The sequence below is a fragment of the Calidris pugnax genome, unplaced genomic scaffold (assembly GCF_001431845.1).
Source record: "Calidris pugnax isolate Ruff unplaced genomic scaffold, ASM143184v1 scaffold246, whole genome shotgun sequence".
Classification (NCBI taxonomy): Eukaryota; Metazoa; Chordata; class Aves; order Charadriiformes; family Scolopacidae; genus Calidris; species Calidris pugnax.
In genome coordinates, this window is record NW_015090989.1 from 2,738,804 (window position 1) to 2,751,429 (window position 12,626).

Consider the following 12,626-nt stretch of genomic DNA (forward strand, 5'->3'; position numbering starts at 1 on the left):
TAAACTTTGCTCACATCAAAGAATAGTTAAAAAAGATTATATTGTGTAGTTTAATATAATAAAATAGTTGATTTGACAGCAGGATGTTTTACACATAGAATACCAGATGTTTATCTGTGAACAGAAGGACTATGCTGTTTTACAATCAATTGAGAAATTGGCTTATAAAAAAGGTTATTATACTGCAGTGCTGGTTGACAACTATGATGAACTCCTCTGACCTTGTTTACTTTCTGAATGAATAAAATTCACACTGTTTGAAAAAGGGAGAGCAGAATAATTTCCTGATTCATTCAGCTGTGTTTCACAGCTGTTGAAGACTTTGCTATGGGGCATTCAGTATGTGGGAAAGATCTAGTGAGAGTAATATTAAATTATTCATTCCTTAAACTGTAAATACAGGAAGACTTATATGTTTATTGAAAATTACTTTTTCCTTACTTTGATTAGTATTTTTCATAAAATTTTCAATACCGAAAGTGAAAAGACCAGCAAAAATTGGTGAACTTGAGACTAAAATGGTTCACATACCTCAGCATAAGATACATCTGTGAGATCACATTGAGCCAGCCTGAATGAACTGTTCAAATTATGTAAGACAGTAACCTGTAATGAGAATGTCATCGATCACTAAATGTCATGATTTCATTTAAATATTGTGTGCAACTGTAAACCAGATGAGTCATGGAATCACGGAATCATGGAATTGTCAGAGTTGGAAGGGACCTCTAGAGATCATCTAATCCAACTTGCCTGCTGAAGCAGGGTTGCCCAGAGCACATCACTCAGGACTGCATCCAGGCAGGTCTTGAAAATCTCCAGAGAAGGGGGCTCCACGACCTCCCTGGGCAGCCTGTTCCAGGGCTCTGTCACCCTCACCCTAAAGAAGTTTTTTCTCATATTTGAATGGAACTTCCTATGTTCCAGCTTGTGCCCACTGCCCCTCATCCTATTGCTGGAAACCACTGAAAAGAGTCTGGCTCCGTCTCTTCTCCAGGCTCTCTCAGCCTTTCCTCATAAGGGAGGTGCCCCAATCCCTTAATCCTCTTTGTTGCCCTATTCTGGACTCTCTCCAGTAGTTCCCTGTCTCTCTTGAACTGGGGATCCCAGAACTGGACGCAGAGTCTTATGGTTGTGTTTTGTAGGAGGGTCTGTCCTGCAAACACCGTAGTTATTAGCATTTGATAAAATGTGAATTTTGTGAATATGTGAATCGTGAATAACAGGCTTCAGGAATAATCTGTCTCATAGTCTACACAACTTTTGATTTCTCTGCCCCTAAACCTGTTTTTATCCAGGACTCTGACTATGGCACCAAAGTTCAGAGCGCTGTTGCCCTGTACTCCATCTCCAGTCAATTAAGAGAGTCCACTGAGTATCTCAATCACCCTCTAGAGATGCATCTCTTTCTCTACTGATCTTAAGGGGAAACCTATAGAGATCAGCAGAACGACTACATTCCCTGTCGATCATACTCTGCTCCTCTTCCATTGTGTCCTTGTATAGGGCAGCCATGGTAGAAGCTCCAGGTGAACATAAGCCCACAGTCTGGACTTTTCCTTGGTTTGAATACCTAGGGCAGGAGCAACAGCAGGAGGGTGTCTTTGTTGCCTCAAGTACTGGGGAGGACATCTTTGGAAACAGTGTCACTGCCCATTTTGCACGATGAGGAAACAGGGCCATAACAGCTGGAGCTCAAACAAAAGAAACATTTGATGTACAGAGGTACTGTGACAAAGTGAGCACTTCCAGAGATCTCACGGAGTGGCTCAGCTTTTGCACAGCCATGGAAGCTTTTTAAAACTTGCAGCACTTTCCCAGTAAGCCTGATAAGCAGAGCACTGTTTCCTCCAACTGTGCCCTTCTCTCCTCTTCCAGCGTGTTCCTTAGCCCAGAGTTTGTCAGGAGGTCTTTGGAAGGCAGCTGGGCGCCCGCCCCACTTTACCAAGGGCATGCTGCACCACTGGTTTCTGACCCACTTTCCATTCTTGCTTTTTTTACCCAGGAGGGAAGAGCAGGCAGGGAGGAGCTCTTGGCAGCGCTGTGGGTCTTGGCACTGCCTGCTCTTTCCCTTTCTGACCTGCCTGGCTGTTGCCATTTTTTCCTCTCTGCACTGTACACTGAGGTGGAGAAGACCGGTTTTACAGCCAGTTGCATGCAATAAAATGGCACTTTAATCATCTAATGAACTTTGCCAGGTCACAGAAGTAGGATTAACGCTTGACAAAGTGTGAGCCACAGGGTCTAGTTGTTACTTACCACAATCAAACTTCTTGTGGGATTTTTGGCAGGATAAAAAGATGTTATCCAAGTACTGCCTGCAAAAAGATTAATATAGGGATGTTGAATAGTATCACTGATTCTTTGAATAAGCTGAAAATTCATATATAAGATTTGGACTACTTTCCTGCAGTACAAAGGCAATTTGATTTATACATACATGCAAACTACAATAGTGGCACACGCTGCTAGCCTTATATTTAAATGTAACTACAGATTTTGTGCAGCTTATTTATCTTTAAAAATGTCTCTTCCTTATCTCTGCAAATATTTCTGCCTGGATCTGCTCCTCCCCGCTGTCATTACATACCCAAAATGTACTTTTTTTTTTTTTCCCTCTTCTTTTTTCCCCTTCTGCATTTGCCAGTGGAGCACTCTGGCTCTCATCACGCTTAGCACATTTTTATTCTTCCATTTTCTAAATCCTATTCATTTTGTGATATGCCTTCTTGAAACTTTCTCATCGGTCTGAAACTTCCTAATTTCCTGGTTTATTTTTTCAGACTGTCTTCTTGCTTATGGCTTCTGATTCCCTTTTCACAGGTGCATTTTAGTGTGGCTATTTTAGTACAGTCTGTTGCATTCCCTAAACAATGTGGCTGGTTTATTTTCAGGACTGTCAGTTCTTGTTCTGTACCCAGGCTGTTCTTGTCAGATCACAAAGTGTGCTCCTGTCATGAATACTGGAGTAAGAATCTTCAGGTTCAACATCCTCTTGCCCAGTGCCTTCTTCAGGAGAAACTTGGTGCCCCTCATATGTTTGATGTCTGAACTGGCTCTGCACTTCAAACCTGTGGTCAGGACTAATGCCCCCTATTATGCCAAGAATGATGTTTTTCTTAGCATACATTTTACCTTCTTTCTTAAAAGTTGGGATGAGCTGCGTTTGCTTTTGAGTTATAACCCACTAGAAATAGCTGTAAACATTATGCAAACTGATTTTGAGGGTTTGGGGATTTGGTCTTTAAAACCTATGAGTTTGTGTGCTGATACTGTGCACATGCAGAGCCACTTTACTTCTCTGTCTGTGCTGAAGGCATGTAACAGCCACATGCTGAGTCGACCCTGTCCCTCTCGGTCTCCTGGCTCACAACTTCTGCCCTGCAAAACTTGGCTGGAAGGCAGCATCACACAATTTGTATTCTGGGGACAAGTCAAGTATTGACATTATTTCAATTGGTATTAATGTCACTGACCAAATCAGCTAACTTGTAGCTGACTGCAGGATGGCCAAACTGGTAATTAGAGTGGATCCATATGCCACTAGCTTTTTATGTCACTAGTCTGAGGGAAATTTCTTTTACAGAAAGAAATGGTTGGCATTAAGAAATACATCAGTGATTCCTTTTCAAATACTGTAACAAATTACTGTGTGGCCCAGCTTGAAGAGGGCTGCCATATATTCTCGACTTCTTTACATGTGACCCAACGAGCTCAAATTATTATAGTCTTCAAATTCCTCACTATTATCCTCCTCATCATAATTCTAACAATTAGAAATCCCAACTAAGATCTGGACTGAGCCTCTAGAATATACTGTTTCAATAACCATGACACAAAACCGATGTGGTAGAGGAAAGATAACTGGCCCAGCATCTGCCTTCAGCTCAGTTTGAAAGCCAGTAGATACAGGTTTGCCCAGTTTCTCATTTACTGGATTGCACTGTCTGCCAAAGGGCTAAAGCTTTGACTAGTCCTCTGCTTTCCATTTTAATTTTTGACAGACTATTGATTCATTATTCAAAAGCTTGTTTTCCTTGAGGGCTGTTATAATTGTTGTGGTCAAACATTTCAGAAGTAATCTATAGTGGTGTCAGGTTTTCAGCCTAGCTGGAAGCAAGTCTGGTCAGCGGCAGACATGAATGTCCCTAATTAGTTAAACCAGTCTTCTCTAAACATACAACAGTGCTAAATCACTGTGCATGCTTATTTTTTTCCCAGGGTTTGATACACTAATACACTGCAACTATGGATAAGAACAGAAGGAAATATTGTAAAAGCAGCGTGGGGATGAGAAAGTTGACTGTGTAATTGACATTAATAATTTATCAGGGATTTTTCATGACAATAGCAAAGCCAAGTTTTGTGACACTACATCCGCAATCACTAGTTTGCCAAAGAGGTGTTCATAAGGGAGAAGGGCTCTAGATTTTCTAAATATGTTATTTTCTGAATAGCTTTACGAGGAATATAAATATTTTGAAGTCGGGTTCTAAATGTGAAGAGAAACTGCAGAACACCCAAGGAGGCAAAAAGCCTACGCGAGTATCACAGAGTTTGGAGAAGCTGGGGAGATACGTAAGGAGAAAAATATCTTCAAAGGCTCAGGTGATCGGCATGTATTGTAAAGGTTCTGGTTAAACCTAGAGTGTTACCGTCATGGCAAAACACTTTTAGCAGGACTTTTTTTGTGCAGTTGTATAAGTATATACTATAAAATGGGGAAAAAAAATATGTATGTCTCATATACAGTAGCTTTCATATTGCCTCAAAGCTTTCTGGTTCCGACCAACACAATCATGTCATGTCTCCTGGAAGCTGAGGACGTATGCCTATAAGCAGTACAGCCACAGTTGTAGTGAGCTGGCTTTAGGTGAAGATGTTTGAGTTAACAGCAGCAGTCTACCAGTGGCAGCATAAAGCTTAGCACAGGTTATAAAATAGACTCCACTAGCACACACACAGCATGACTCTGCCTTGTCTACGACTTCTCCCATTAGCTAAACATCTTCATTAAAATTAGCTCAGCTGTGCTCACTCTATATAGCAGTTACTGCAGATGCAGCTTTGCAATTTGCAGTGCATATTGAGGGTCATTACACGGACATCTCCAGTACTTCACATTTTACCTGTAACAGCTAGTGGCTTGGGAAAACAGAGAAAAGTATTTACTATGCACTGTGCTTCTTTTAATGCAGAGTAGCAGCTGGTAATAAGATGGAAGTTATTTAACATAGTATATTTGTGACTCACTAGTCAGTGCTTTGAGCATTACAGGCTACAATGTCTATTTTTAAATGGTAAGATCAAAAGAACTCAGGGTTGTCTAATTTGCTCCTGGCTGCAGGTCCACGACTCAGCTATCACTAATCCCTGGCTGGAAACAACCCCTTAAATAAATGCTTTAGTTTGGCCTTCTCCTAGGGGAACCATTGCTAGGAGGTATGGGAAGGACTTTGAAAGGCCCTTAGATACCTGCAGAGCTGTTACACTGAAATTACTTCCATGTCCACAAAGTCCTGATTTGCTGTCCTGTAAATACCCTTGCATCAAACCTCTGCCAATGAGCCTGCTGCTAACAAACTTCAATGGAAAAAGCAATACTTTTACAACACAATAGTTTTAGCCCTTAAACTGTAGGCAGCCTAGGACTCTATTAGGTTTAGATTTCAACAGCGTTTTAATGTCATTCAAGATTTCAAGTGCTACTATTTTTAACTCAAAATTGTGGTCACTGGCAGAAATGCCAATAACTTTGTTCTGGAAAAACTTCACAACTATTTGTTTGGGAGAAGCTGCTGCCAGGAGAGGAGGGGGTAGTCCCAGCCCTTTTCCTATTTACTCTTTTGGCATCTTTGCTGCAACTGCCTGCAAGGTTGCCAGTTAGTACAGCTCTACAATGTGGATGTTTATCCTCCCTGACAAGCATTGAATCGTGTCACACAAAGTGTTGAAACACTGTCTGGCTTCCAGCTACTACAACGCAATTGTAGCATGGCCCAGTTTTGAACTAAGAATAAAAGGCTCTCCGTCATGTCTTTGGTCTTTTGCATCATGAGCTGGAGTTGAACAGAGCAGGCACATAGAAGTATTTGTTTATATCTTTACAAACTTCCTGGTATCAACTTAAGTACCTGAAAACATACATATTTAAAACAAGGGCCTCAAATTGTCCTACTCTGTAAATACGAAACTCCTGTTGCTCTTGTCCCTCCTTGGGCCTTATCTGTTGATGGTTGAGGGCCAGAGTAGCTGCACGTGTACAGGCTGTAAGTGCTATCAGGCAGAGCTACAGTTCATGCTGTAATGCTGTTTCAAGTTCAGGTAATCCACACTTTAGAAAAATCATTGCACTCTTTTGCTGTGCAACAGAGAGCAAACCCCACAGGCCATGACTGGCACAGCTGCTTTCAAAGTATTGCTCTTTGCTGTCCAGTACAGCTGTGATGGTTAAAATGCACTCTAAGGATATGGCCCCTGCCATGGCCGCAGGGAACATTGTATGGAGACAACCAAGTCACTGCTCTTTGCTGTCCAGTACAGCTGTGACGGTTAAAATGCACTCTAAGGATATGGCCACTGCCATGGCCACAGGGAACATTGTATGGAGACAACCAAGTCAGAGCAAACCTGAATAGGGATATTGTCACAATCTGGGGGAAAGCTGGAAGGAGTGCTATCCTAGGCATTAGGACTGCCTCTAAATTAAGAATTTCTGCCATTTGCTGATATTTATGAGCACCAACCCATGGCCGTTTGCTGATATTTATGAGCACCAACCCATGGCTGTGCAGCTTTGGTGCTGTGTGCTTGGTTCTGTGGGTCTTTGTGTAAGACACAGGTGGCTTTCTCTCCCTGACCATTCTGTAGCTGCAGTGAGTTACATATACAGGTATGGTTCCATGCAGCTAGCATTTGAAGGTAGCTAGCGTTCCTTGCACCAGACCTGTCTGATCAATCCCTCCCTCAGCTCGCTCAGCTCGCCTGGAACATAACCCCAGGGCTGTCTGATTAATTTGGCAGGAACACTATGGTGGGCTGAATGGTCTCACTATCACCTGGATCGGGGACGGAAACAACGTCCTCCACTCCATCATGACAAGTGCTGCAAAGCTGGGAATGCATCTGCGTATCGCGACTCCCAAGGTAGGAAAGCCACACACGTGCAGTAAGGAAGGCAGACTTTGTTTGTTCTTGTCTCAGCCACTTGGAAACTTCCCAGGGGCCTCAGCTAGTGGTGCCTGCACATATCTTGAGGACCAGCTTTCAGAACCAAGGTTCAGAATCCTCATTCAGTTGTTTTGATGCAAAGCAGGAGTAATTCTACTGACTTCAAATTCAGATGAGCTGAGACAACTTCGTGACTGCAGTATAAATCACAGAGGATGATAGTTCCATTTGAGAAAGTGTGACAAAGTCATCCAATGCCCTCTCCCCTCAAAAGAAATGTGAAAGTTGTTTCAGATTGGTGGAAGTGTTGCATCTTGTTAGGTTCAGTTTGGTGATGCAGCTTTTCAAGATACTGCATTGTAATACAATTCAAAATATAAAACAAAGAGTCAGTTTGGAACAAAACATTAAATGATGGATAGGCATGTCATTCTGTAACTTTTGAAATTCATTTTCCTTACCTTGCCAGAACACTTTCCACCAGTTTATCTCCCAAATAAACTTTCAGGAAAATCAACCTAATTCCCTCAAGTTTTACATATGCATAGCAATTGATTCAATCAGTATTTTTATAATCAGTGTTAATAATCAGTAAAGATCTTATATATGTTCCATGACATGTTACCTATCATCTCTTTTGGCAGGGCTTTGAACCAGACCTCAGAATAACTAAAATATCAGAACAGTACTCCAATGAGGTAGGAGCCTAAAAAATAGCCTAGTAGAATACTTTGAATAGAGTTTATTTTTATTACAAATGAAATTGAAATTCCTTGCCCTGCTAATCTTCCTTATTTTATTTCCATTAGTATGGTACCAAGTTACTTCTCACAACAGATCCTTTGGAAGCTGCAGACGGTGCCAATGTCTTAATTACAGATACATGGATAAGTATGGGACAAGAAGAGGAAAAGAAAGAGAGACTAAAGGCATTTCAAGGTTATCAGATTACAATGCAGGTACAAATTGAAATTTAGATTTCGTTGATGCTTTTACAATTTGCATTTATAATAGTAAACATCAGCAAAGCACAGGTTTGGTATTTTTTTGAGTGGGGCCATGGAACAACCACATGCGAACTTCTCTCCTGCTTGAAAATCTCACAAAGATAACAAAATTTGAGTTATCTTATACACTTCACATGGCTTGGCCTCTTTCAGAGCTTTCCAATGAGATCTAACTCCAGAACATATGCAGGAGAGCTAACCCTTTACTTCTTTATGACCTAAAAACTATTTCTAACTTTTCATTTCCTCTTTGCTACTGCAAATGATCCCCTACATTTTATTTAGGATGAGCAGCTCACAGATTAACTCTTAAATGTCTGGGCAGCATTTGGGGCAATTTTGTTTATATCTGTCAACAAATAAAGCATTAAATATATTTCTTTGAAATCATCTAGTTAAAATGCTTATCAGCACAAAATCTGTTACAGCAAACATAAAGTCATAAACTCTTTGATTGTCCAAGATGAAACGGACATTTTCCTTGCTGATGGAATTACTGTTTTAATTGACTGTATTTTAACATAAATTCACAAAATACTATTGATGGGTTTGTCCCTGGACTGGCCTAAAATGCTTTAATTCATTGTTCATAGGTATTAGGTCAATATATTATGAGTGACAATATCAAAAGAAAAAAAATTATAGCCTTTTAAATCATGCTTTAGTAAGTTCTTGTTGCAATTATCGATAGTATTATATTACTATATGGCATTCAAATCGAGATTGCACTTTATTGATCCACTAGTTCACTGGAGTTTTTACTCCCTTACTAAAGCCAGAGAAATAGGACTAAATATTTGACTTTCAGGAAGTCAGCACTGAACTCTTACTGACTTAAATGGGGATATTCCCATCTTATTCACAGATGAAGAATTCTTTTGAAGTCAGTGGAATTCTTAGTTCATCATTCAAATAACTAGAGTGGGAGCTAATATAAAATTTGTTAACCTTTTTACTAGTTAAGATTTTACTAATGTCCTCACATAGTTCTTTATTTTTATATGCTTTTTGATTTACAGACTGCAAAATCTGCTGCTTCCAACTGGACTTTTTTACATTGTCTACCCAGAAAGCCCGAAGAAGTTGATGATGAAGTATTTTATTCTCCACGGTCATTGGTTTTCCAGGAGGCTGAAAACAGAAAATGGACAATTATGGTAAAAAAAAAAAAAAAAGATAACAGTAGTTAGAGGTTAGGGTTGGCTTGTGTTCTGCCTTACACTACAAGCTTATGTTCAGCTTGGTTCCTCAATAAGTAGTAAATGCTAATACCTGTGTTTCAAAAGCACCCCACAGCACATCACAATTTTGACTATAGGTAACATATATGTAGTACAAATGCTTCCAGATGCAAATGTGACCTATTTTGATGATAATCTGCTGTTGCTAGACCCAGTTTATACCACTAAGTGAAATCTATAGTTTGAACGGTCATTTTTTTATATTTAAATCACTGAGTTTAAAGATTACCTCAGCGGCTCAATTTTAAATTGTGTTAAATGCTGAGGTCCCAGGGACTGGTCTTTGAAACTACAATTACCCAAACGCTTAAAGCTAGAGATTCTGCAGTTTTTTTCTCAGGAAAAACTGCCGCTGACACCAACGGGAACTTTCCCTGAGAAAGTGCTGCAAAAGCAGAGCTTTGAAGGACCCTGAGAAGTTATGGTGTGGGTACTGTGTGATCCATGGGAACCATGAGAGGACACTTGGCATTTAACATAAACTGTAACTCCCCTCTCAGCATTCCTAGAATTTCAGAAAATTGCTGCCAGATCTCAGTAGCCTGTTATTTATTCTGAGCTTTCTAACCATCATGTTGACATAAGCTAGTGAAAACTTTTGGAGGTGAAAAATACCCCAGAAATGGCATTATCATAGCTCTCAGATGAACTTTAGATATGCTCTGGGTGAATAAGTGGTTGAGTATTGTATTTACCAAAACCTCAGATTTTGGACACAGTCAAAATTCTTAACAAGTTTGTGTTAAATTCATAATTTTGCCCCTAAAATTCCCAAAAGTGCTGATATTTTTTATTTTAATTTCCCAACAATTCTAGTTGCCCTAAATGTTATTTTCTTAAAAATAGAACAAACCCTTTAATTTGGATTCCAGCTGCACTTTTTTTTTTTTTGAGGTAATAAAAAAGTCATATTTGTATTTTATCAAGCTATAAAAATAATGAATGTGTGGGTCCTGTTTATATATTATTTTCTACCACTTTCAACTCAGACAGCAAACTGAAAAATAAATTATTTTCTCAGCTGTGGTTCCAGACAGGGCTGACATGGGTAGCAGCGAGGGGCTGCACAGCTGTATATTCAGTCCCTGCTGTGAGCCTGGGACTGGCTGTCACACTGAGCAGTGCCGAAGGGGAAGGAAGGACAGGCAACAAGACTGTGAGAAACCTTATAAATCCAGTTCTGGGCCAAAATAACAATTTGCAGTCAGACATTGCTGTGAAATCACAACAGCGTGAACCAGGTGATACCTTGTCAACACCAAGCCAGCATGGGCACTGGAACAGGCATTCCAGTGAGGCACTGGAACCAGTTGCCCAGAGAAGCTGTGGATGCCCCATCCCAGGAGGTGCTCAAGGCCAGGCTGGATGGGGCTTTGAGCAACCTGCTCTAGTGGGAGGTGTCCCTGCCCATGGCAGGGGGGTTGGAACTTGATGATCTTTAAGGTCCCTTCCAACCCAAACCATGCTGTCATTCTATGATTCAGTGGGGCTTGTGATGTACACAGGTGTGGGGAGGACGGGAGAGCTGCTGCAACACCATGTTTTATTTAGCTGCTATTCCCATTACTCTCATTTCACAGCCATACCTAAGGTTTGTTGGAGCACTAGGGGAGGGCAGAGGGGGTAGATGGGCCACTATTAACCTCAGTGAGGGTTTTCCATATTTTACCACAGAAAGTACAACTAAACCTGGATAAATTTCAAAGTCCATATTGCAGTATGCCTGCCACTGGTGCTAGTGGAAGTTCTGCTGAAATCCACAAGCAAGGCCATCTGCTGTTTGCGGAGGTACAGCATCTCCTAGCAGAAGCTGAGGATACAATATAACACACCCAAAAGGCCTCAGCATGTGGGCTAAAAATGCTTTGTCTGCATTTCTTCTAGGCTGTCCGTTAACGCATTTTGTCCGCACTGAGAAAACCTATCAGCTCTAACACAGAACATCCTAACTAAGTTTCAGCTCTTTCCTGATTCATCATCAGAAATTCTAGCAAATAAATCTAAGTGTGCAGTTTTTGTCCAGGCAATAATTTTCAACACAAGACTTTAGAGCTGGAAAATATTCCCCCCTTATTTATTTTTATGGAGTATCTGTTTCCAATGTGATTGGATTTTTTTCTTCTCTTCCTCCTCTAGGCTGTCATGGTTTCCCTGCTGACAGATTACTCACCACAGCTACAAAAGCCTACATTTTGATGCTTGGCTTCCTGCCAAGAGAAAAATATTCCTCATCGGCAGAATATTCTGGTCTGCAAATACATAGATCTTCTTCAGAAAAGATCAAGGCAATGAATGATTCTCTAATAAAACTGTATATTTAGCTGTGTAATATTGCATTACATCCATGAAAACATTCAAGACAATAAATGCCATTGCAAAAGCTGCTTTTCATCTCGATGCTCCATGTTGGCTATCCTTTCTAGTGGTCAGCATCACGGAAAATTTTCCAAGATTGTACCTTAATGATTGGCTCTACCAGCATCCTAGGCATTGGAACTTGTATAGCGTAATATGACAGACATAAATATCTCCCTAAGCCTGTCCATTTAATCGCTGATCTCAGGGAGTGTGGTTAGGGAAGCAGTGCTTTACTGTTTGCCTTGGTTGCCTGCACTTCCTGGGCACCCTGGCTCCCGTTTTTGTTCTCCAGCCAACCTCCAAATCCCACTCCTGTTTGACACCAAAAATATAGAGACCTTGTGAGCATGATCTTCCTCCATGACATTCCTGTGGGCTGGCACAGGAGGATATTGCTGCAGAATTGGAATAGAGCAGCTTCCACAGGGTTGGATGTAGCAGAGAGAGACAACTGGAAGGAGCTGGTTCATTCTTTGTCCATATCCCCTAGACCATAACTCCCTAAATAGAATTTTGGCTAAAGAAGCAAGTTTTCTTTTTCTTTTTTTCTAAGCAAACATGAGGGACACCATATGATGGAACTATATACAGCTCCTTTGCAGAAAGAATTTGCTGCATTTTGTCTGGCACTGTAACATGGTGTACGTTTCCTTCTCATGGTGTATGTAATCCTTCTCATGGTGTATGTAATCCTTCTCGGTAGTAAACATATTCATGACATGTAGTTTTTATGACAGCTGGATGTGTGCATTTAATTTAGGTAAAGCTTTGAATACTATTAAAACCCATCTTCTTTGTTGTTGCTAATTAGTTTCAAGAATACATTGATTTTTTTCCTGCTGAAATACTG

At 40.6% G+C, this 12,626-nt stretch overlaps 1 protein-coding gene across 1 annotated transcript in view; it reads left to right on the forward strand.

Moving 5' to 3' along the window:
* OTC (ornithine carbamoyltransferase) overlaps positions 1 to 11,744 on the forward strand; it is a 36,955-nt gene extending 25,211 nt beyond the window's left edge. The window contains exons 8-12 of the mRNA XM_014954048.1: positions 7,024 to 7,146; positions 7,815 to 7,868; positions 7,980 to 8,129; positions 9,197 to 9,334; positions 11,555 to 11,744. Coding sequence (XP_014809534.1) covers positions 7,024 to 7,146; positions 7,815 to 7,868; positions 7,980 to 8,129; positions 9,197 to 9,334; positions 11,555 to 11,614 — 525 coding nt within the window. The 3' untranslated portion in view covers positions 11,615 to 11,744. The remainder of the gene's footprint in view (positions 1 to 7,023; positions 7,147 to 7,814; positions 7,869 to 7,979; positions 8,130 to 9,196; positions 9,335 to 11,554) is intronic.
* The last annotated feature ends 882 nt before the right edge of the window (positions 11,745 to 12,626 follow it).